At 37.6% G+C, this 24,223-nt stretch overlaps 1 protein-coding gene across 1 annotated transcript in view; it reads right to left on the bottom strand.

Moving 5' to 3' along the window:
• lratb.1 (lecithin retinol acyltransferase b, tandem duplicate 1) overlaps positions 1–21,402 on the bottom strand; it is a 31,697-nt gene extending 10,295 nt beyond the window's left edge. The window contains exons 1-18 of the mRNA XM_055007552.1: positions 21,143–21,402; positions 20,339–20,439; positions 18,824–18,893; positions 18,392–18,522; positions 18,216–18,304; positions 15,911–16,010; positions 15,602–15,645; positions 14,747–14,824; positions 13,790–13,986; positions 10,072–10,136; positions 9,877–9,983; positions 9,701–9,803; positions 8,317–8,416; positions 7,296–7,335; positions 7,153–7,204; positions 5,967–6,075; positions 3,667–3,750; positions 2,794–2,911 (exon numbers count right to left, since the gene is read on the bottom strand). Coding sequence (XP_054863527.1) covers positions 2,794–2,911; positions 3,667–3,750; positions 5,967–6,075; positions 7,153–7,204; positions 7,296–7,335; positions 8,317–8,416; positions 9,701–9,803; positions 9,877–9,983; positions 10,072–10,136; positions 13,790–13,986; positions 14,747–14,824; positions 15,602–15,645; positions 15,911–16,010; positions 18,216–18,304; positions 18,392–18,522; positions 18,824–18,893; positions 20,339–20,439; positions 21,143–21,296 — 1,742 coding nt within the window. The 5' untranslated portion in view covers positions 21,297–21,402. The remainder of the gene's footprint in view (positions 1–2,793; positions 2,912–3,666; positions 3,751–5,966; positions 6,076–7,152; positions 7,205–7,295; positions 7,336–8,316; positions 8,417–9,700; positions 9,804–9,876; positions 9,984–10,071; positions 10,137–13,789; positions 13,987–14,746; positions 14,825–15,601; positions 15,646–15,910; positions 16,011–18,215; positions 18,305–18,391; positions 18,523–18,823; positions 18,894–20,338; positions 20,440–21,142) is intronic.
• Positions 21,403–24,223: the final 2,821 nt, after the last annotated feature.

Here is a 24,223-nt window from a genome sequence, read left to right as displayed (position 1 = left end):
AGTTTAGGTGAAAGATGTGAATGTAGACTTGAAATCCTCTAAGTTGTGAGACTTGACTAAGGCCTAATACATTCAAAGACTCAAAGACTTGGCTTAGACGAGTTATATAGTTAAGCCTTGATTTGACTTTTATCTCTAAAGATCTGAACCTTGACTAGGACAGGCTTTCAAAGACCTGAGACATGATCTGTTTTTTAGACCTAAAGAACTGCTCCTCAGAAATGTGAGACTTGAATAAGGCTAAAGAATTGAGTCCTCACTTGGACAGGTCTTCAGAGACTTCAGACTTGACCAGGACTTCAAACACTGAAAAGTGTAGGACTTGAACTCTGCACTCAACAGATTTAGGAATTGATTCGGACTGCGGATGCTCTTGAAAACTTGAGGTATGACTTGGTCTTCAACTCTAAAGATGTATACCTGGCCTTGGACTTGCCTTTAAAGACTCGAAGACCTCAGACATGACTTGGACCTTCCATCTACCGGTTTGAGTCTTGACTTGAACTTTTCTTCTAAAAATCTGACTTGGACTCCTCAAAGATGTGAAACCCAACTAAGGCCTAATACCTTCAAAGACTAAAGACCTCAGATTTGACTTGGACTTACCATCTACTGGTTTGAGATCTGACTTAAGATGTAACACTTGACTAAGGCCTAATACCTTCAAAGATTAAAGACTTCAGACTTGGCTTGGACTCGATGTTACAGAGTTGAGCCTTGACTTAGACTTCTCCTCTAAAGACTTGAGGCTTGACCTATACAGTCCTTCAAAGACTCAAAGACTTCAGATTTAATCAAGTCTTGTCCTTGGGTGTCACAGTATGTGTACTTTCCACAGATTTTTGTTCTTATCTGACAAACCTGTACTGTTTGGTACTTGAAAACGGGTTTAGCAGATTAAATATAGACGACTTTGGGGGGTTAAAGCACAATGCACAAAGAACGTGTTGACATATTTGGGGAAAGGTATAAAAACAGACTCAAAGAGTGGCAGGAATTCCCTAAAACGTCAAATAACAGAGATTGTGGCCTTGTAAAGTTCAGTGAGGATTCGTGATCAGCAGATAAACACTCTTTACTGTGGGTTTCCTGCGGTTTGAGCATCGTGGTTCCTCTGACTGCAGTATCTGACTATTATCCGCTCGCCTGCCACTCGGTTTCACATTGTTTTCTGCGTTTTTTTTCCCCCTGTCGAACGTCTGACAGCGATTACGCCGACCACAGATCGCTGCCACTGCGTGTGTTGAAATCTCTGACAGCTGGGTGGAGGAAGCAAAGCGGTCATCGCTTGTCTGGTGAACACTTTCGACTCCTCGACTGCAGATATTAGTCACAACCAAGATGGAAAGATACCGCTGCAGGAAAACCACACTAACATCCTCCATGTTCTTCTACTTGTTGTCTGTATTATCTGCTGAGCTCAGTCTGACCATTTAAACGCCAAGTTTATTTACTATAGTTCTATTTCTCAGAGTAGCTTTAGAAATTATTCAGATCCCTTCACTTGAATATACTTTATTATGTTTCAGATTTAATTTCAAACAAATGGGGTTAGGGTTCTCCTCCTCGGATGAACTGCTTTCAAGGTGTTTACTGCAGTTGAGTTTAGCGCATATCAAATTAAACCACACAACTTGACCTTCTGGTAGTGTTGTTAGTGCATTGTTGTGGTCAGTTTGTGTCATTTGTGATCACCTAGACTGAGATTTAGATGACTTTATTAATCCCTGGAGGGAAATTAAATAAGTTCTGGTAGGTTTGTGCCTTCCTGATTTCATTTTGCGTCACTTCGTACAGTTTTCGTGCCTCTCTGTGGTCATTTTGTGTCGTTTGTGGCAATTGTAAAGCTTTTTTAGTGGCTTTTGTGATAATTTTGTGCCATTTGTGGTCATTCTGCATTCATTTGTAATAGTTTTGTGTCTCTTTGTGGTAATTATTGCATCATGTGTGGTCATTTAGTGCCAATGGTGGTCATTCTGAATCCCTTTCTAGTATTTTTGTGTGTCTTTGAAGGTCATGTTTTGTTGTCTGTTGTCATTTTTTTGACCATTTTGACTCATTTTCAGTCATTTGTGATTAAACTGCATCCCTTTCTTTGTGCCTTCTTGATTTCATTTTGCATCATGTCTGGTCATTTAGTATTGTCTGTACTGATTTTTTTTTTTTTACCCTTTTGTAGTGGGTTTGTGCCCTTCTGTGGTCATTTTGTGCCATGTGCAGTCATTTTTCATCCCTTTCTAATAGTTTTGTGCCTCTTTGTGGTCATTGTGCATCATTTGTTATCACGTTGACCATGACTGTCATGTTATCAACTAGAAGATTTTGTCTTTCATGACAATTTTTGCTTCTTTTTCTGTGTGTTTAGAGCCACTTCTTCAACCCGTGCAGCAGATTTTAAAGACAGTTTCATTAGAAAAGAGTCAAACTCAGTCCTAAAACATGCATCTTTTTTTAAATTCTCTTATAGTTAGTCTCTGAGTGTTGGTGAGAAATATCATCTTAACTTTATGCCAAATTGAAAGTAATGTGGATCCATTGCATACGTTAACATCAAAAAACAAAAAAAAAGCCCAAGTAATAGAGTTATGAAGACAAACTTCTGCAAACAACATCTCTATGAATTTCTGTTTTCGCACTCCTGATTCTTGGTTGAACAACTCATGGATGCTCTATCATTTCATAATGTACGACACGTCAAGATAAACAGCAGAAGTTTTTCTTTGTGGTGATACCGGCAGTTTTTCTGTGCAACAAAGCGTTGTAGAGTCTTGGTGTGTTTTTGTCAGCACTCACCTTGTAACAGGGTTCTTCTCTTCCGGCGCGAAGAGGTGGCAGAAGTATTCCTGCACCACAGAAGAAGTCAGGTGTTTCTTCAGGTAGGGGAAGAAGAGGGGATGGCGAGCGATCACACCTGAACACAGACAGAGACAACTCGAGTGTATGTTGGTGTTCAATGTTGAAGAATAAAAAACACCTTCCGTTAATAACAAATGGAAGTGTGCCTGAAGTTTTTTCACATCAAAAAGTACAAGAATCAGTAAAACATTGTAGCATTGGACGCTAGCAACATTCGCAGGCTCATTTTGTCACAAATTATAAACAAAACGCATTTAAAGGCTTACTTCAGCACGCTACAAAAATATTTCTATTTGCAGTCTTCCTAGGAGCTGCATGACAGGATTGATCCATCAACAGCCAGTAGCCACATAGCTTAGCTTAGCATAAAGACTATGTAAAGTGACCAAAATCTACCTACCTGCACCGATCTGTAACTGTTTTACACGCTGGACTTTTTCTTGGCCAAAAAACAAACAAGATGTAACGATTTTATTGACCTCTGATAAAGCCAAGCCAGCTGTTTTAAATCATTATGCTAAGCTAACAGGCTTATGGATGGTTGTAGATTTTGTACGATACCAGACGAAAGTGGTATCAATGTGAAGATGTAACTCTGCAAGATGAGCTAAAAGAAGGATATTACTGGAAACGTTGGAACATAACATCTAAGCTAACCACTGCCAAAGAGAATCCTGCTCTCAGACTGGTTGGTTTTAAATAACCAAACTTTGCTCCTTCTGGTGTGGATGAAGTGAAGGTCGGCTTTAATCTGCTGTGTTTTAGCAGTTTAGTAAATGTCGTGTCTGAGGTTTACTTCTTAGTTCTCACCGATGTTAGCCGAGTCGCCTTTGTCGCCGCTCCTTGTATAGGCCAGCTCCTCCAGTCTGTAGCTGTTTGGTCCGCTGGGCAAGTCTGGAAGAGACCGGAAAACCAAAAAACTTGATTGCTTTGCTCAGCTAACGGTGACAAAATACCTTCTTAGGGATAATTTGAGCTGCCACTGAGTCCAAAACCACCAATATTCAAACAGAACTACATCAAGCAACCCTTGACAAAAACCTTATCAAGAACCATCTGAGCCCTGTCAAAGACACTGTTAACCCCTTAAGGACTCCAGAACCTCCGTAAAAACCCAGTACGCTTCCACATAAACCTCATCATGACCAACATGAGCCCCCTCAAGCACTATTCAAGCACTCTCAAGCACCTGTCAAGGACATTTTAACCCCTCTCAAGCCAGGTAGACCTTCAGATAATGCTCATCGAGAATCCCATCAACGAAGCCTGGAACACCTTAAGCATGATTTAAGCACCTGTCAAGGATCTTCAGGCCCTCAAGGACCATTTAATCTGAATTTTAACCTCTCAAATTGTAAAACTGATTAAAAAGTCTGTTTGAATGCAGCTCCTGCCATCAGAAATGAATAATACTGGAATAAATCACAGCTCCAGTCGGTCAATAACTGCGATTCATAAACAAAACCAGGTGAACACATATTAAAAACAGCAGCTCTGTCCTTTCTCATTTAATTTGAGTGTTTTGTACTCTCTGGGGTTGGCCTTTGTGATTGGAGAGGCCTTGTTGTGCTCAGCCAGGAATGTGAAGGTAGGGGAAGCAGCCAGGACTTGGTATGCAAGTGTTTTTCTCTCTGATGTTGTCAGTAAATTTGGTTTCTTTAAGCTGGGTTGAGAGACTCTTAGCAGCTTGTCTGAACTCTGCTGAGTGTTGTGCAGAGCCATGTGAGTAAAGCGCTGGTTTAAAGGGTGAAAGGATGAAAACTGGCACAGCTTGTTATTCTCAGGAATACCACATATACAAAAGACACACAAACACACCCACACTGTGGTAATGCTGTGTAGCTGTGGAGTCCAAACTGTTTCTCACAACCTCTCACTGATCTGAACGTCTGTCTATTGACTTTTATCAGAATGTTAGTTAACTTTAAAGACATTTTTACTATAATTTTATTTTATTTGTTATGTCTTAGCTTGTGGTTTGTTGTCTGGAGGTAAACAGGATTGGTTTCTGATTGGGTGGAATTAAACTGGATCATAGTTCTGGTCAGTCTCTGTTTGTAGTTAAATCACCATTTCTGTCCCTTAAGGAGTTCTATAACCTATTAAAACCTATCTCATCAAGCATGCCAGAAACTTTCTAAAAATCAATCAAACCTCCTCAAGAACTCTGGAACATCCCTGAGGACAACCCCAGAACCCTTAAAAAACCCTGGAACTGACTCAGCTACCATGTAAGCTTCCTAAAGGATTCCTAAAACCTTCTCAAAGAACATCTAATCCTCTCTGAACACCTCAAAGATTACCTGAAGTACTCGCAGACCATTTGAATCCATTGTGGAACTTTGGAAGGCTGTCAAAGATCATCTGAACACCCACGAAGGCTAAGAAGGTTTTCCAAAGGGCACCATCAATGACCCCTGGAACCTTCTCAGGAACCATCAGATTTCTTTGGGACCTGATGCAGCCTTTCAAAGGTCTCCAGGAACTTCTTCAAGGACACCTGCAACCATTACAGCCCTGGAGAAATTCTGTAACTTCCCAAAATCATTCATGCCTCTTCAAGAACCCTGGAATTCTCTCAAGGACAAAAATCCTTGAGGACCCCTAGAATTTCCTCAGCTACCAGGTAAGCTTCCTGAAGAACCCCTGGAACCTCCTCAAAGACCATTTGAGCCACCTACAGAACCTACAGACCTCCTCAAAGACTATTGAGGCTCCCTTGAAGACCAAGATGGCTTTAAAAGATCTGTACAGGCATTCAAAAATTCCTGGACCCTCGTGAAGGACCCATGTAACTTCATCAGTTCCCATTTGAATGAAACACCCCCATCAATGACTGTGGAAGTTGCTCCAAGAACCCCCAAAACACCACCAAGAAACGTTTGCACACTCTTAAGGAACTCCTTGAAGACCACTATAGTCTTTTCAAGGACCCCTGGAACTTTCTGAGGCACAGATGGTGTTTCTTCAAGGACCTATGGAATCTATTCAAGGCCCCGTGGAACCTTCTGATGTACCTCCATGTCCTCATTCTCTACAACCAAAAAGTGGTTTTAAGCATGTCTGTAGACACTCAGGTGTTGTAGTTAAACCACCGAGTGCTTCTTTACCTGTGTCAGGTACGTCCTCTGAGGTGGGCAGGGCTTCATCCTGCTCAGGTGTGTCTGGCCCCACCTCTGAAAGTGACTCCACCAGTTCTCCACCGGCATGAATGTCCACCTGCCGTCACATGAACACCTACTGCTGTTAGACTACATTTAAAGATATTTAGCTCTATTTCGACTCTATTTACATCAGAATATTTATATAAACAGACTCATAAGAGAGAATATTTAGATATTTTTTTATTTTTCTACATTTACAAAAAGTCTATGGATAAAGCCATTTTTATATAAATATATTTTAGTTCATAGAGTCGCTTTTCCCAAAAAAATTACTGCAAACATAATTTCAGATCTGCATCTTTATATACATTCAGGCTACATATGGTTATTTATCATGTAAAAAGATATTTACATAAAGAGATTTTATGATATTCATAATCAGAAACACATATTGATCCTCTTATATTACGTCACGTTATTGAGATATATATCCATTTATCCACTTTATATAAAGACATATTTACTTACATAAATATCATTTTCATGTATGTATTCTTATTTATATAAGCTTTGCATTTGAATATTTCTAAAAATGTATTTTAAAATTGCATATAAAGATATTATTATACACCTTTTTCTTATTTAGATAAAGATATTTTAAGAAATGTGTTGAAAAATATACTGAAAAATTTATATTTGTCCAATTCTTATCCGTAAAGAAATATATAAAAACATTATGAATATATATCTTCACGTACAATCACTTTGCAAAGAACGTTATTTACAAAGATGTGTTTAAGATATTTAGTTTCATAGACACTACAAGATTTTTACCTACATATATAGAGTCTGTGGTTTATATCATAGTTTTCTTTTTTTTTTTAAGACATTTATTCTGATAAATAGCCACTTTATAGAAGTGCATTTATGTGAAGATGAATAAAAGCTTTCTATCTTCATAAACATTAATTATATTTAAACAAATTCATAAAGAAAATCCTCCTTATATGTAATATGTGACTAAAACTATGGATGAACAGGAGTCAAACACGGGGATTTTCAGTGAAACCCGGACAGACAGTAATTCATGACAAACTTCCTGACACATCAGGTTTCTTCTTGAAATTACTTCATCACAAAAAATCAAACAAAATAAATTGCTGACAGTTAGTTCTGCCTGTTTCTGACTCACCGTCAGCTCAGATTTGGGATGTAAGAAGAAAAATGGCTTCAGGACGGGAGACCTGGAAACCAAGAGGACAGAGATGATTAAACATTCTCTGATTACCGTGAGGTTTGCATAAAAACCAGCGATGCATCTGTGTTTGAACTCACACTCTGGGTCTCCCGCCCGCGATGCCGGTGAGTCCAGGAGCTGTGGAAAGAGACAAAGTGTGAGTTTTCCAGTGTTGGAACGAGATCAGCTTGGTGTCCTAGTTTCAGTTCAGAAACTCTGACAGCGTCGAACCTCCCAGCAGCCACAGAGTTCAAACCGAGTGTCACCGTAAACAACATGAGGTTCAGCAGGTCAGAAGCCTCCTTATCTGCAGCAGGACCAACACTTGGTTTAGGGAGGAACTCAAACCACAGAGTTCAGTTTCGTGAGGTTTTTTAATCCACTTAATTACATAATAAATACTTGGGATTACACTGATAAACCTACATGTTTTAGGAGAAGAATCTGGAGAGAACCCGGTTTCATATCCACAATCTCCAGAGGATGATTAATAACTTCCCCTCCAGAACCCCTGGAACATCCTCAAGGACCCTGGAAACACCTTGGACCACCGTCAAGCACCAGTGTTTTAAAAGAATCTTGTTCATCTTTCTGTTTTCGTGATAGCAGTTGACTTTTGTGGACTTGAAATCATGCTTTCTCTTGCTAAAATAAAGTTTTAAATGAGGTTTACTGCTCCTTTCGCAACTGGCCCTGACATTTTAAGATTATTGACTACAGAAACATAAAGAACGGGTAAAAAAAAATTGGGTAAAGAAAGTTGGAAAACTCGAAAACTTTAAGTTGACTTCACGAATTTGGACAAACTTTATTAATCGTGTGTAACCAAATGAAGCAGTGGATTTAAGTTGATGATGAAATGATGGAACCCTGGAGGATTTGTCCCAGTTTTACTTAAATAATAATCAATCGATTTCACTGCACACAGTGGTGCTCTTATGGATTATGCAAGTCTTCCATGGCTGATCTGCTTGCGGTTTTAACTGTACACATGATTCTCTTATGCACTTATACAACCATCGGAGTTAAACCACCTCGGGTGTTTTCAGCTCATATGGATGTTAAGTGGATCAAAAAGGCACTTTTATACCAAACGGGGTTAAAGAGAGTTTGCCGTACCCATGCCGGTCCCCGCAGGAGCCACTTCCCTGGAGAAGATTTCCAGAGCTTTCTTCTGTTTGTGGTGGACGGCCATCCAGATCACCGCCTCCCTGGAGCTCTGCAGGCACAAAAAGCCAACATCAGCCGGAAGCTGTCGAGCAAATGTGTCGTTCAAGAGCAAAAGAAGAGCAGCAAAGGCGGCAAAAAGAGGCTTGAAACAGGCTTAGCTGCGACGCTGGTTGAGGGTGGAGGGCTGAACAGAGCGACCGATGGAAGGGAGTTCAGAGGCGTGAAACGGGATTAACTGCTGCTTTAAAACTGGGAGTGATGATGAGTCTGGACAAGGTTAAAACATTGGAGAGAAAGAATGAGGAAAGAAAATACAGAAGAACCAGCAGAGATCCTCTAAATGGAAGCTGGATGAGCCACACAAAAACTACAGTAGTCAGACCATTCTACACCTCAGAATGATCTGATGAACCTCATTATCACTGTGCTTTGAGGGGAAAAAAAAGACATATTTACTAAAACTAATCACAATCGTCTTGGGCGTAGCTAACCAGCTAAGACGAGGACGAGGTTCCTTTAAGGGAATCGTTTGAGGGGAACATAGTGACTCAGGCTGGAACAAACCAACTGACCCAAAGTGGAAGGAATCAAATGACAAACCTGAAGGAACCAACTAACCAAGACAGAAGAGAACCAACTGACTCGGCTGGAAGAAACAAACTGACCCAAATAGATAAACCAACTGATCCAGACTGGAAGGAACCAACTGACGAAACTGGAAGGAACCAACTAAGCAAGACTGGAACAAACCAACTCGCCTAAAGTGGAAGGTACCAAGTGAAGAAAATGGAAGGAACCAACTAGCCAAGACTGGAACAAACCAACTAACCCTGATAGAAATGAAGCAGCTAACCACAATGGAAGGAACCAACTGACACAGACTGGAATCAACCAACTAACCAAGACAGGAAGGAAAAACTGGCCCAGACTGGAATGAGCCAACTGACTGAACAAACCAGCTGACCAGACTGGAACAAACCAACAAACCGAATGAATTAACTAACCAGACTGGAACAAACCATTTAAACCAGACTAGAACAAACCAAACAAACCAGACTGGAACAAACCATTTAAACCATATTAGAACAAATCAACAAACAAAAACTGGACCAAACCAGTTGAACCAGATTAGACAAACAACTGGTCCAGTGTAGACGGAACCAACTGACACAACTGTAAGGAACCAGATGACCCAGGCTGGAAGGAACCAGTTGACCCTGACTGGAACAAACCAACTGACCCAGACTGGAAAAGACCAACTAACAAAGATTGACACAACCAGCTGACCGTTTGGACTGTACCATTAGACCCAGTGTCTGTGAACATGTGTTACCTTGTTGCAAGCGTTGGCGCCGTACGTGTCTTCAGCTCCGAGAACCTGGACGTTGACGGAGCTGAAATCTTCCATCCCCAACTGCTTGAACATTCGCTTGGTCCTACAAACCACAGACGACAGAGTTATTCCTGCTAATCTGTAAAGTTCAGAGGATCACTTCCTGTCGCAGTCACCGTTTGATGATGCTGTCTGCGGTTCGTCGGGCCTTTTCTGCCGCTCTCGAACCTCCGACGGGACAAACCGCCGTCGCTCTGAAACCATCCATGTAAGTCGCACACACCTGGAGGAAGGAGGAACTCATTATTATGGAGATGAAACTTCAAAATAAAGGTCACAAACTAAACGCAAAGATCGTAAAGCAGTTTTACCTTGTAGTCATGAGACGGAGCAAAGCCTTTAGCTCCGGTCACTCTGACAGCACCTCCGTCTACACCTGAAAACACACAAACACACCTTGTAAACTTTATGGATCAGTAACCTGATCAATAAGATGAGTCACAAAATCAAGTCTGGTGGATCCTAACATAAACACAAACCGTCAGACTGTCCCTGAGTGCTTAAATCTTATTTTGGAAGATAATTTACAACATATTTTGGATTAATCTATTTCCTATATAAGTTAATGATGTCTTTTATTTTGAAAAGCCTCTCTGTGGCAAAGCATACACAACTGAACAATATCGATTTTTTTTCAAATTTATCATTAACAAAATTTGTATTAATGACATTACAAACAATACTACAAATACTACTACTGCTAAAATTAGTAATAATTAATAACATCATATTTTTATTACAATTATATAAAAGCATAGATTTTTACTCTTTATTCAGTTTTTGCTTTGATGATTTTATATATATATATATTTTAAATTTGTTTTATTGTAATTGTATTTTTATTAGTTTTTCTTTCATTAAATGTAATTTTTATTTAACTTTTTTCAAAATTGAATTTGTTTTACTCAATTTTTAAAAAAATAATTCCATACCCAAAATTCTACTGAAAAAGCTTTGCTTATCATAATAATTTTTTTAAAATTAGTTTTTCTATTAAAGTCGAGTTATTATATTTTCAACAATAGTATTCAACTTTTGCCAACAATTTTTTACTTTGATTATTTTCCTTTCACAGTTGTGAAATTGATGTTATTTTCAAAGATTTTATTCTTAATTTTTAACTTTTGAGAACGATTTTGGAATTTTAGTTTCTTACTATTATTATTTACTTCTACAATTATTTAAAAAAAAACTATTAATAATTCTTGAAATTATTTTAAAGTTTATTATTTAATATCATTTAAAATTATGGCATTTGCATATTTTATTTTAAATACTTTCTAAATTTTTACACTTTTTATATCCTTTCAGCTCGTCTTTCCTGTACAGTTTCTGAGTTTTCTCAGACCGTCGACATGTTTACATGTTTCGCCTCCTGACTCATGAACTCTGGAAACATCAGCAGCACTTCGTTCACCTTCGACTGAACCGAACTGCTGACTCACAGTTCGTCTTTGGTTCAGTGTCCTGCTGCTCCAGGTCATGAAGATGTTGAACAGAGTTCAGCCGAGGCTCAATTAGACGAAATATTTACATTTTTAGCAACAGCAGCAGCCAAGAGTTCAGGAAATGGGACGTTCTGGTCGAGACTCGACTGATTCTCCGGGTTTAAGTTCACAGATCCTGACCTTTTGTATTTTATGAAGACATTCTGGTGCAAGTTTTATGAGAAAAAATAACTTGTGTAAATCACAGTTTCAACACATCAGTATCTGAACAGAAACAGCAGCAAACTGTGAAAAAGCAGGAAAAAAGCAGAATTTTGTCACTTCTTCTGCTACATGTCTGGGTTTTGTTGCTCAATAGGTCTTTTTCCAGAAATCACATCATTTCAGTAAGAAATAACCAGGTTCAAATGACTTCATATGCTCTAGATGCAGGATTTTTATGTAGATTTATGGTTTATTAAAACAAACAACTAACTAAAAAATATCAATAAAATTCCAAAAACAGACTGAATTTAATGTCGAACGTAAAATAACGTTAAAAATCATCTGGAAATAATCCTAAAATTAACATTTTTTATAGAGAAAATTTTAATTTCTTGACCAAAGACAAAGATTCTGCTAATACATTTGCAAATTTATCACAATTTCACAAATATTTCCTTCAACTTTAAGAGACAAAACTGTTCAAATAAGTTCAATACTGTTGGTATTTCTAGAATTAGTGAGTATAGTGTCTGGAATTTTACACAGATTTGTTTATTGTTGTGTGTTTTCATCAGCGTATAATATCTATAACCGCTGGCAATCTGTAAAAAAAAAAAAAAAAAAGCAAAGCTGTTTATCATTATTAATAATCAATCCATGGATCTATGTCATTATACATATTTAATATTTATTTTATAGGTAATTTAACTGTTTAAACACATGTAAATGTCCTTTATTAAACTGCCTTAAAATATATAAATTATGTAAAATTAAGACTGAAAAATGCATTTTAATTATGAAAAATAATAGGATTTCAATGAGATGGTTATTTTTTTGTTATTTGACAGTATATTTGTTGTAGTATTACTGTACAGTATTACAGTTTTTTTCTTTTAAATTTGACAGTTTATAAGGAAGACTGACTTTAGAGATAATGTTGGAATCTCCTTATTCTACATGCCTCGTTTAAAAATTTGGCAAAAATAAACTGTTTAGTTTAAATAGATTCTGTAAAAATCCAAAAATTCTGCACTCATCGGTTAAACCAGGAAGTCATGACCGACTCAGCTGCGACCAACAGTCATGTCACAAAAACATCTGGAAACATGGAGATAGTTAAAGATCTACAGTAAGAGGAGACAGAATGACCAAAATGAGACACAAAACAGCAAAAATGACACACAAAATGACAAAAAACAATAAATGTGGGACGCAAAACAAAAAAAAACAAGACAAATTGACACAAAATTACAAACTAAACAGAAAACGAGACAAACACACAAAACGACCCAAATGAGACACAAAATTAATAAACTGAGACACAAAACAAGAAAAAAGCCAAATTGACACAAACGGCCTCCCACGTGTGTTTTCTTTTGGAGGATAAAGTTAAAACGGATAAAAACAGACCTGCTCTGTGCTAAAAGAGTGAACTTTCTGAGCTGTCTTCTTTTCTGGGTGCAGAACTGGATCAGTCTGAACTTGTGCAGGACTTTCCTCTGCATATTTTCCAAATGTAAACACAACATATATCACTGGTGCGATTATTTACTCTAGGAGAGCAGGAGGAGGCCGAGTGGAACCACACAGCTCTGGGAGAGTTTCCTCCACCAATCAAAAAAACTCCTGAAATAATGAGCCACAAGGAGGCGAAGCGAAGCTGCTTATCGGCAGGTTCAGAACCGGGTCGCTCTGGTCGACAGAACATTTTCTGGTTCAGCCGGAGGTCAGGAGGAAGCTGGAGATAGAAGCTGCAGATGGAAGCTGCAGATGGAAGCTGCAGATGAAGCTGCAGATGAAGCTGCAGATGGAAGCTGCAGATGGAAGCTGCAGATGAAGCTGCAGATGAAGCTGCAGATGGAAGCTGGAGATAGAAGCTGCAGATCGAAGCTGCAGATGGAAGCTGCAGATGAAGCTGCAGATGGAAGCTGCAGATGGAAGCTGCAGATGGAAGCTGCAGATGGAAGCTGCAGATGAAGCTGCAGATGGAAGCTGCAGATGAAGCTGCAGATGGAAGCTGCAGATGGAAGCTGCAGATGGAAGCTGCAGATGAAGCTGCAGATGGAAGCTGCAGATGGAAGCTGCAGATGGAAGCTGCAGATGAAGCTGCAGCTGCAGATGGAAGCTGCAGATGGAAGCTGCAGATGGAAGCTGCAGATGGAAGCTGCAGATGGAAGCTGCAGATGAAGCTGCAGATGGACGCTGCAGATGGACGCTGCAGATGGAAGCTGCAGATGGAAGCTGCAGATGGAAGCTGCAGATGAAGCTGCAGCTGCAGATGGAAGCTGCAGATGAAGCTGCAGCTGCAGATGGAAGCTGCAGATGAAGCTGCAGCTGCAGATGAAAGCTGCAGATGAAGCTGCAGATGGAAGCGTACCTGGCAGCTCCTGCAGCAGCACCTGGCTGAAGTCACAGGTGACGTCGGGCAGCAGGTATCTCCGCGGATCGCCGATCTCGTACACCAGCTGCTCGGCGACTGTACCGAAGGACACCAGGCCACCGGTTCTGGGCGGTTTGGACAGAACGAAGGAACCGTCGGCAGAGCACTCGACCACCGGGAAACCCATGTTGTCCCTGGAACAGAAACAGGACGAGAGTGAGCGAGACCAGATGCAAAAAGACAAAGATGAGATGAAATGTGATATAAATGACATAAACTACAAAAACAAGACAAACAATGACTAAAACTAGACACAAAATGACCAAAACTAGACACAAAGTGAGGAAAACTAGACACAAAGTGAGCAAAATTAGACACAAAGTGAGCAAAACTAGACATAAAGTGAGCAAAACTAGACATAAAATGACCAAACCAAGACACAAAATGACCAATACTTGACATAAAATTACCAAAACTAGACACGAAACGACCAAACCAAGAAACAAAACCACCAATACTTGACATAAAATGACTGAAATCAGACATAAAATGACCAAAACTAAACACAAAATGATTAAAACTAGACATAAAATGAAAAAACGAGATACAAAAGAACAATAATGACACCAAAAACAACTAAAATTACCTGAAAAGACCAGAATGAGACACAAAACATAATTAAGAGACAAAATGAAAAAACGAGACACAAAACAGCACAAATTGGACAAAAAACAAGAAAAATAAGACACAAACTGACCAAAACTACATAAAAATCAACAAATTGAGACAAAAAAAGAACAAAAAATAAGTCAAGAAAACAAAAACGAGGCACAAACTAACAAAAATGAGACACAAAGCAGCAAAAACGAAAGAATCAATCAACAAGACAGGACACAAAGTGATGATGTCATGTTTTGTGACATCACACATTAATTCATGATGTCAGAAACCTACCAGTCGGGGACTTTGTGCCAGTCGGTGAAGATTCCTCCAGTACTCTGAGCTCCACATTCAATCAGGTGACCTGCAAGACTGAGACATGAACTAAAAGTTCAGCATCACAGATAACAGACTTTATTATTATTTATATTTAGCACATTTATCATGGGAGAAAAGCTGTTAACTGCTTTTTATTATATGTGTTATTTTAGATTTTTATGTTCTATTAGGCAACTTTCAATTTATCTTTACAGTATTATATTGTTTGAAACCTTTAAATAAATTAAATGTAATTAAATTTAATTAACTTAAGTCTTATTGTATTTTGTTTGCAATCTGTAGATTTAATTAATTAATATTTATTTTTACTGTATTTTGTTGTTTGATTTTAATATTTCAATTTATTAATATTTTTTGTAACATTTTAATTTATTTCTAGTTTTAACATCTCCTTACTGCATTTCATTGTTTGTGTACAATTTTTAATTTTGATTTAATTTATCTTTATTGCATTTCCTCATGTTTGCACCATTTTAAAAGAAATTAAAAATATTTTAAATGTCATTTTTTTGCATTATATTATTTGTATGTAGTCTTTAAATTTTAATTAATTTAAATGAAATTTAATTGATCCTTATTGTATTTATTTTAACTGAACTTTTTTTTAAATTTAAATGTATTAAAATTACATTTTTTTGTATTTTGTTGTTTGTTCTCAGCCTGATATTTAATTTTTATTTAAGCTGCTTTCAACAAACGTCTCCTCATAAACAGATGATATTTACATTGTAGGATAATAAACCAGACGTGTTCTGAGGTTTAATATTAATCATTTATTATTAATACAGCAGCAGGTTTGTGTGTTTTTACCTTCCAGCTGCCAGCAGGTCATAGTCGCTCCTCTGCCATCCAAACTGCAACACAAAACAAACACAACTCAGCCACTGCTGGACCCACAAACACCCGGAACTCAGTCAGTTTGATACTATTAATTCTACACACAGAAGATGTGATGAAACAACACAAATATGACAGAAAACAACACAACCAAGACACAAAACGACACAAATTAAGACAGAAAATGACAAAATGAGACAGAAAATGCAAGATTCAGTTTGATGGTTTCCCCGTCAGACACCAGCACCACAACATTTTGTGTGTCAGTGTGTAGGTCCGTACGGTGTGCATCAGAGGCCCCAGAGCGATGGCGCTGTCTACACAACGACCCGTCACCACGATGTCAGCTCCCAGGTCCAGACAGCGACGGATCGGAGCGGCTCTGAAAGACAACAGCTGGTGGTGGTACACTGAGTTACGCTGTTGTGTTGTTGTTGTTGTGTTGTCGTTACTTCCTACTCCAGATATGCGTTCATGCTGTGGAGGGTTGTTGTGTTGTTGTTGTGTTGTGTTGTCGTTACTTCCTACCCCAGATATGCCTTCATGCTGTGGAGGGTTGTTGTGTTGTGTTGCGTTGTGTTGTTGTGTTGTCGTTACTTCCTACCCCAGATATGCCTTCATGCTGTGGAGGGTTGTTGTGTTGTGTTGTGTTGTCGTTACTTCCTACCCCAGATATGCGTTCATGCTGTGAAGGATTGTTGTGTTGTTGTTGTGTTGTCGTTACTTCCTAACCCAGATATGCCTTCATGCTGTGGAGGGTTGTTGTGTTGTTGTTGTGTTGTCGTTACTTCCTAACCCAGATATGCCTTCATGCTGTGGAGGGTTGTTGTGTTGTTGTTGTGTTGTCGTTACTTCCTACCCCAGATATGCGTTCATGCTGTGGAGGGTTGTTGTGTTGTTGTTGTTGTTGTGTTGTCGTTACTTCCTACCCCAGATATGCGTTCATGCTGTGAAGGATTGTTGTGTTGTTGTTGTTGTGTTGTCGTTACTTCCTACCCCAGATATGCGTTCATGCTGTGGAGGGTTGTTGTGTTGTGTTGTGTTGTCGTTACTTCCTACCCCAGATATGCGTTCATGCTGTGAAGGATTGTTGTGTTGTTGTTGTTGTGTTGTCGTTACTTCCTACACCAGATATGCGTTCATGCTGTGAAGGATTGTTGTGTTGTTGTTGTTGTGTTGTCGTTACTTCCTATCCCAGATATGCCTTCATGCTGTGGAGGGTTGTTGTGTTGTTGTGTTGTCGTTACTTCCTACCCCAGATATGCGTTCATGCTGTGGAGGGTTGTTGTGTTGTTGTTGTTGCTGTGTTGTCGTTACTTCCTACCCCAGATATGCGTTCATGCTGTGGAGGGTTGTTGTGTTGTTGTTGTGTTGTGTTGTCGTTACTTCCTACCCCAGATATGCCTTCATGCTGTGGAGGGTTGTTGTGTTGTGTTGCGTTGTGTTGTTGTGTTGTCGTGTTGTCGTTACTTCCTACCCCAGATATGCCTTCATGCTGTGGAAGGTTGTTGTGTTGTTGTTGTGTTGTCGTTACTTCCTACCCCAGATATGCCTTCATGCTGTGGAGGGTTGTTGTGTTGTGTTGCGTTGTGTTGTTGTGTTGTCGTTACTTCCTACCCCAGATATGCGTTCATGCTGTGGAGGGTTGTTGTGTTGTTGTTGTTGTTGTGTTGTCGTTACTTCCTACCCCAGATATGCCTTCATGCTGTGGAGGGTTGTTGTGTTGTTGTGTTGTCGTTACTTCTTACCCCAGATATGCGTTCATGCTGTGAAGGGTTGTTGTGTTGCGTTGTGTTGTTGTGTTGTCGTTACTTCCTACCCCAGATATGCGTTCATGCTGTGGAGGGTTGTTGTGTTGTTGTTGTTGCTGCTGTGTTGTCGTTACTTCCTACCCCAGATATGCCTTCATGCTGTGAAGGGTTGTTGTGTTGCGTTGTGTTGTTGTGTTGTCGTTACTTCCTACCCCAGATATGCGTTCATGCTGTGGAGGGTTGTTGTGTTGTTGTTGTTGTTGTGTTGTCGTTACTTCCTACCCCAGATATGCGTTCATGCTGTGGAGGGTTGTTGTGTTGTTGTGTTGTCGTTACTTCCTACCCCAGATATGCGTTCATGCTGTGGAGGGTTGTTGTGTTGTGTTGCGTTGTGTTGTTGTGTTGTCGTTACTTCCTACCCCAGATATGCCTTCATGCTGTGAAGGGTTGTTGTGTTGCGTTGTGTTGTTGTGTTGTCGTTACTTCCTACCCCAGATATGCCTTCATGCTGTGGAGGGTTGTTGTGTTGTTGTGTTGTCGTTACTTCTTACCCCAGATATGCGTTCATGCTGTGAAGGGTTGTTGTGTTGCGTTGTGTTGTTGTGTTGTCGTTACTTCCTACCCCAGATATGCGTTCATGCTGTGGAGGGTTGTTGTGTTGTTGTTGTTGCTGCTGTGTTGTCGTTACTTCCTACCCCAGATATGCCTTCATGCTGTGAAGGGTTGTTGTGTTGCGTTGTGTTGTTGTGTTGTCGTTACTTCCTACCCCAGATATGCGTTCATGCTGTGGAGGGTTGTTGTGTTGTTGTTGTTGTTGTGTTGTCATTACTTCCTACCCCAGATATGCGTTCATGCTGTGGAGGCTTTTGGGCAGCTGCTGTCTTCCGCTGCCGTCGGCCATCTTGACTTCAGACAGGCTGGCCCTCTGACAGGAAGGAGACACGTTTGTGAGAAAACACCGACGGAAAACAACAAACAAACAAACGGCGATGATGTCAGAGGAGGGGCTTACGTGGGGCATGAGGTCATCGCCGGTCACCACGGCGACCTTCATGTCCAGGCCGGCCTTCTTGACGACGTCCTGGATGGCGGCGGCGCAGGCCAGAGGGTTGACACCACCAGCATTACTGATGACACGGACACCTGAGGAGGAGGGGCAGCGGTCGCCATGGAAACACACTCTGGGATGTGTGGTGTTGTACTGGTGTGTTGTATTGTATTGTATTGTGTCACATTGTTGTGTTGTATTGTGTTCTGCATGGTAATATTGTGCTGTACTGTACTGTGTCATGTTGTGTTGTGTCATATTTGTTGCATTATTATGTCCTGTTGTGTTGTACTAGGCTGAATTGTGTTGTGTTGTTGTGTTATTGTTTTGTTGGGTTGTTGTGTCGTTGTGTTACTGTGTTATTGTTTTGTTGTGTTATTGTGTCGTTGTTGTCACCTTTCCTGTGGATGTCGTTGATGAACGGAGCAACGGCGACTTGAACAAAGTCTGGAGCAAATCCCAGATTCTGCACAGAACACAGTTATTAGAATATTATAGAGCAGCGCCTCCTGCAGGCAGAGAGGTGCACCACACACAACACAGACAGCAGACACAACAGACACACGACAAACACATGACAGACACACAACGCCTCCACGCTACAGCAGGAACATTCAGTGGAAATAAAGGGAAAGAAGGAAAAGCAGAAAAAAAATGAAAACATCAACAACAAGTTACTGTTGGAGAGCTGCACTTAGAATTACAATTGATTTACACTTTATTTAATCTTTGTTTATTCATCTAATGATCTATCAAAACATGATATATATATATATATATATACATATATATATATATATATATATATATATATATATATATATATATATATATATATATATATATATATATATAACAGAAATATAAACATGTATAATATGTAAATGAAGTACTATTATTTTCCTTTTTTATTTATTTTATTTATATGACATTATTATATTTGTGTTAATAAAAAATAAGTAAGTATTCAATAAAAAAACATCTGAATAAATACAGACATAAAAAAATAAAATAGTAGAAAAAAAATCCCCTTAGTAACTAAAATGTATTCATAAATATAGTTAGATAAATGAGGAAAAAATTAAGTAAAATTTAAAAAAATGTTTGCACAGATCTGTCTGTATTGATCGATGAATAATAGTAATAATAATAATATAAATACAAATAAGACATTTAATATATCTGTACCATTTTTTATAAATTAATATGACATAATTATATAATATAATAATACACTTTTCAAACTGTCAAAAAAATCATCAATTTAAATATATAATATTCAAATATGTAATAAATACATACATAGTATCATAAAAATAATGAATAAATTAAATGAAAAAATAATACATAAACAAATAAATACATGTAAGTTAAATAAAAAATACAGAAAAATATTTCAAAGGTTTATTTCTGCTTTAATTCTGGCCTCATTAAATGTGTATAAATATTTAACGACATTTAATACATCTATAGTATTTTTAATAATATTTAAATAATATCATTATATAATATAATACTTTCCAAATTGTCAAAAAAAATCATTAATTTGAATACATTAAAACATGCAATAAATGCATATATAGTATTATAAATGTATTGAATATATTAAATAAAAAAATACTACATACAAATTTCAATACAAGTAAAGTAATTAATTTATATAATAATAGATTTTTCATATTGTCAAAAAATAAATTTAAATATATAACATTAGAAAAAAATATATATATCGTAAATATAATAAATAAAATAAGTGAAAAAATCTAAAATGTGAAACACATGCATAGAAAACGAAATAAAAAATGAAGATAAATGAGGAAAAACGTTTAAAGGCCCTAATCTATGTGTATTGATGGCTAGTTGTGGGACCTGATCACCTGATTATTGATCAGAATGGGCTCCTTTACTTACAGGCATCTTGGTCTTGGCAGCAGTGAGCAGCGACATGGTGATCTCACTGAGGTAGTCGAACACCAGGAAGTCCAGCTTCCCTCCATGGATCAGCTGAGGCACTGCAGACACACAAACACAAACACACACACACACACAAACACAAACAGACACACAATCAGCACTTCCACCAACAAACCCTGGTGATTCAGATCAATTCAACATTTAAATGTCTTGGTCCGACAAGTCTGATGCTTCTGCTTCCTCCCTGAGAAGCTAAACGGATGTTTTTGTTTATGAAAATCTGGTTTTATAAATTTTATTTCTTCGATAAACGAGGAAAAAAGGTACAATATGATGATTTCACTGAAACTTGAAATGTTTCTGTGGAGTTTGTCTTCACTTTAAAATGAAAACCGACTAAAAAACCCCCCAAAAGAAATCAAAAGAAATTCAAAGTGACGACAGACAATAAACTGACAAATAAGCAGACACAGCATAAAGAAATACAAAACAACAGACACACAAAATAATCACAAAGACATACAAAATGGCGACAAAAATACACAACACAACCACAAAGACACACAAAACAACCACAAAGAGAGAAAAACAATCAGAAAGACATACAATGACAAAAATACACAAAACAACCAGACAAACACACAAAACAACGACAAAAACACACAAAACAACCTCAGAGACACTGTGATCTCCGACAGACACACACAGTTGTGTATCCAGCCTGCTCACACCGCCTCTCTGCGGCTCTCTGTGTCCGGGAGGAGCTGCCTCTGCTCGGGCAGCTCCTCCAGGTGAGTCTACCTGAGGTGGCGGTGTCTCCCCAGAACCCGGAGGCGCAGCCGATCCGGACCGAACTCTTCCCGGCAGAACTCGAGTAACACCGGGAGCCGCTCCGGTTCTGACGCACCAGGTTTGCGTTCAACCGCCTGCCGAGTAACTGCGGAAAACGCGACATGATTTTAAAATAAACTGAACTAATCTGAAGAAAAGAAGAAGAAGAGAGGCAGAAATCTGACAGTTCAAGGTGCACCGGTCTGCCTACAAAAACAGTCCGACTGGAAGCATCCTGTCCGTCCAAAGGTTCCGTCCGGTCTGCTGCAGATGGGTTCCGGCCTGATTAATTCAACCTGCAGTAAATACTGCAGTACTCCGTTACAAGCACTTAAATACAAATACTTCAATACAAGTGCTTAAATACAAGTGTTGTTTTTAATATTTTATAGTAATTTAGTTTCATGAGCTAATTTTATATGTTTTTATCTCGTTTTCTGTCTTCTTGTTTGTATTTATTGTTGAAAAAATAAAAAATAATTCAAAAAAATAAAACATACATATAAACCTCTATTCTGTTTTGTTGTCTGTAGTATTAAATAAATCATTTTTTCAGCAAATTTCAGTTAAACAAGTTTATTTTTTAGGATATTTTATTAATTTTCTTTATTTTTTGCGTGTTTTTGTCCTCATTCTGTCTTGCGTTATTTCAATTTTTGTAGGAATTGAGTTTGTTTTTTTTCCTTTATTTTAATTTAATTATACATATAATTTATTTTTATCACTTCTGCTATATTATCTTTTGTCATGCTTTTCACCATTTTAAAATTAGTTGATTCAAAATTATTGAATATTATAAAACTGAATAAATATGATTTTTTATTTACAAGCTGAGTTTATACGTTTTGATTGTGTTGTTTTGTTGTCTTTAGTATTATATATATATATATATATATATATATATATATATAAAAATAAAAAATTTTTTCTTTTTTTCAAGTCAGTTTCATAAGTTGATTTTCAAGCTTTTTTATTTCATTTTCTACCTTTTTTTAAGGATATTTCATTCTTTTTTTGCATGTGTTTTTTGCCGTTTATGTCTTGCTATTGTTATTTAAATTTTTGTAGAAATTGAGTTGATGCATTTTTCCGTATTCTGTTTTTTAGTTTTACATGTTTTGTTCTATTTATTTTTTTAAAAATTATTTTTAGATTAAAAGTTGAGATATAACAGAATAAGTAAATTTGTTGTATATTATGCTTGTTTTATTTTGAGGAGTAAAGCAGTTTTTATCTTGTTTTTCTGTTTTTCTTATTTACACTTTGGCTGTTTAACTAAACCTGATGCGGTTTGATTTGAGTTAGTGGGAAATTTATGAGAAATACGTATTTGTAATATTTATAAAAACTTCTCGTGCTTTTTGTGTGTTACTACTGAGTTAATCTTGAACTAAACAGCTTTACATGAAAAAAACAACCACAAAAATACGCAAAAGAGCCAGAAAGAGATACAAATAACCACAGAGATACAGAAAACAACCAAAAAGAGACACAAAATGACAACAAAAGCAGACAAAACAACCACATTTCATTTAATGTCATTATAATAAATTAAACATAAGAAACTGATGAAACAGGTTAATAAAAATGACTGTAACTAAATGATTATTTATATAATGCGATGTCAGCAGGTAAAGGTTTGTTTCATTCCCTTTATTTACTAGAGATGAAAGTGGCTGTTGGCAAAAAACCCTGAAAATTTTTTTTCTAAGCAACTTTGCCAAGTGAGCGCCGAAGGCAGCCTTATGCGAGTGCCGAATAATAAATTATAATAGTGTCATTGTTACAATTAAATTAACAGAGCATTATAGTCTTTATTAACAATAAGAATATATATAAAAAATTAAAATGACCACGCAATATTCAATGAAGATAAAAATTTAAAAATGACCAAACAATATAGATCTTCAATGGAGTCTATCTTATCAAAAGCAAGCACAAATGATATCTAGTCACTCAAAAAAAATGAAAAAATTGAGGTCTATCTATTTTTGTAAAAAAAAAAAAAAGTTCCTAGTTTGTCTAATTTCCTGATATATTCAGACAAGAAATCGTCGTTCGTATCTTTCTTTTCTAAAACATGCACAAATAATATTCATTCAAAAAAAAAAAGAAAAAAATATTCTAAGTCCTGACCTGAAAATAATTTCGGCAGAACTTCCCCTAAGGGCCAAGCCCAGAATTTCATAACCCCCTTCCCTCACAAGAATAGCACAAAACTGTGAAAATGTTAATAAAAATGCGGAAACATTCCTGTTAACATGTTCAGTAATGTAAACTATTCAGTAGTTTAGTCCCCCATATTTCATATATTAATCATTTCATACTCTAGTCTAGATGTGTCACTAATCTATTATAAGGATTATATTATAATATCATTAAGACAGGAACCTTAAGACACAGTAAACTATCAATATATTGATATCTATTTTTGTAAAAGTTAAAAAAACGTACCTGGTTTGTCTAATTTCCTGATATATTCAGACAAGAACTCGCCGTTCGTATCTTTCTCTTCTAACCACGACCACCGGAACGCGTTCTTGACTGTCGCATCTATAGCACGCACGTCAGCGTGCCTGTCTACCTGTTTAAACATTGTCCTGACAGGTACGGGTCATTACATTTACACAAAAGCAAAGGTCGTCTATTCAATGAGCGCTACTCAATGATTCATCTCTCCTTTGTACTCAAAACTGGCGCTATTCAGTGCATCCGCTCTCGCAAATTCTCGCAGCAATGTATTCAGCATTAGATTGGAATCGCGTCAATGAACGAGATTCAAAATGGCTGCCTCCGTACAGGAATATAAACAACAAACAACACATTTGCGATAAGAATAAGATTTTCAAAAAGAATACTATCAATCAAATTCTGATTTTCAATGAAAACTTCGATCAATTTTCCCAGATTCCCGGAAATGAACTCACAAAATTTGAAATCCCGGATTTCCGGGAAAACCCGGAAAACTTTCATCTCTGCAAATTACAAGAAAACCTGTAGGAAGACATCAAGTTTAGAGGAAAAACATCAGAATAATAACATTTATCAGGC

This window comes from Amphiprion ocellaris, chromosome 23, assembly GCF_022539595.1.
Source record: "Amphiprion ocellaris isolate individual 3 ecotype Okinawa chromosome 23, ASM2253959v1, whole genome shotgun sequence".
Taxonomy (NCBI): Eukaryota; Metazoa; Chordata; class Actinopteri; family Pomacentridae; genus Amphiprion; species Amphiprion ocellaris.
The sequence above is the reverse complement of the archived record's forward strand: the minus strand, read 5'-3'. Positions and strand labels throughout refer to the sequence as shown.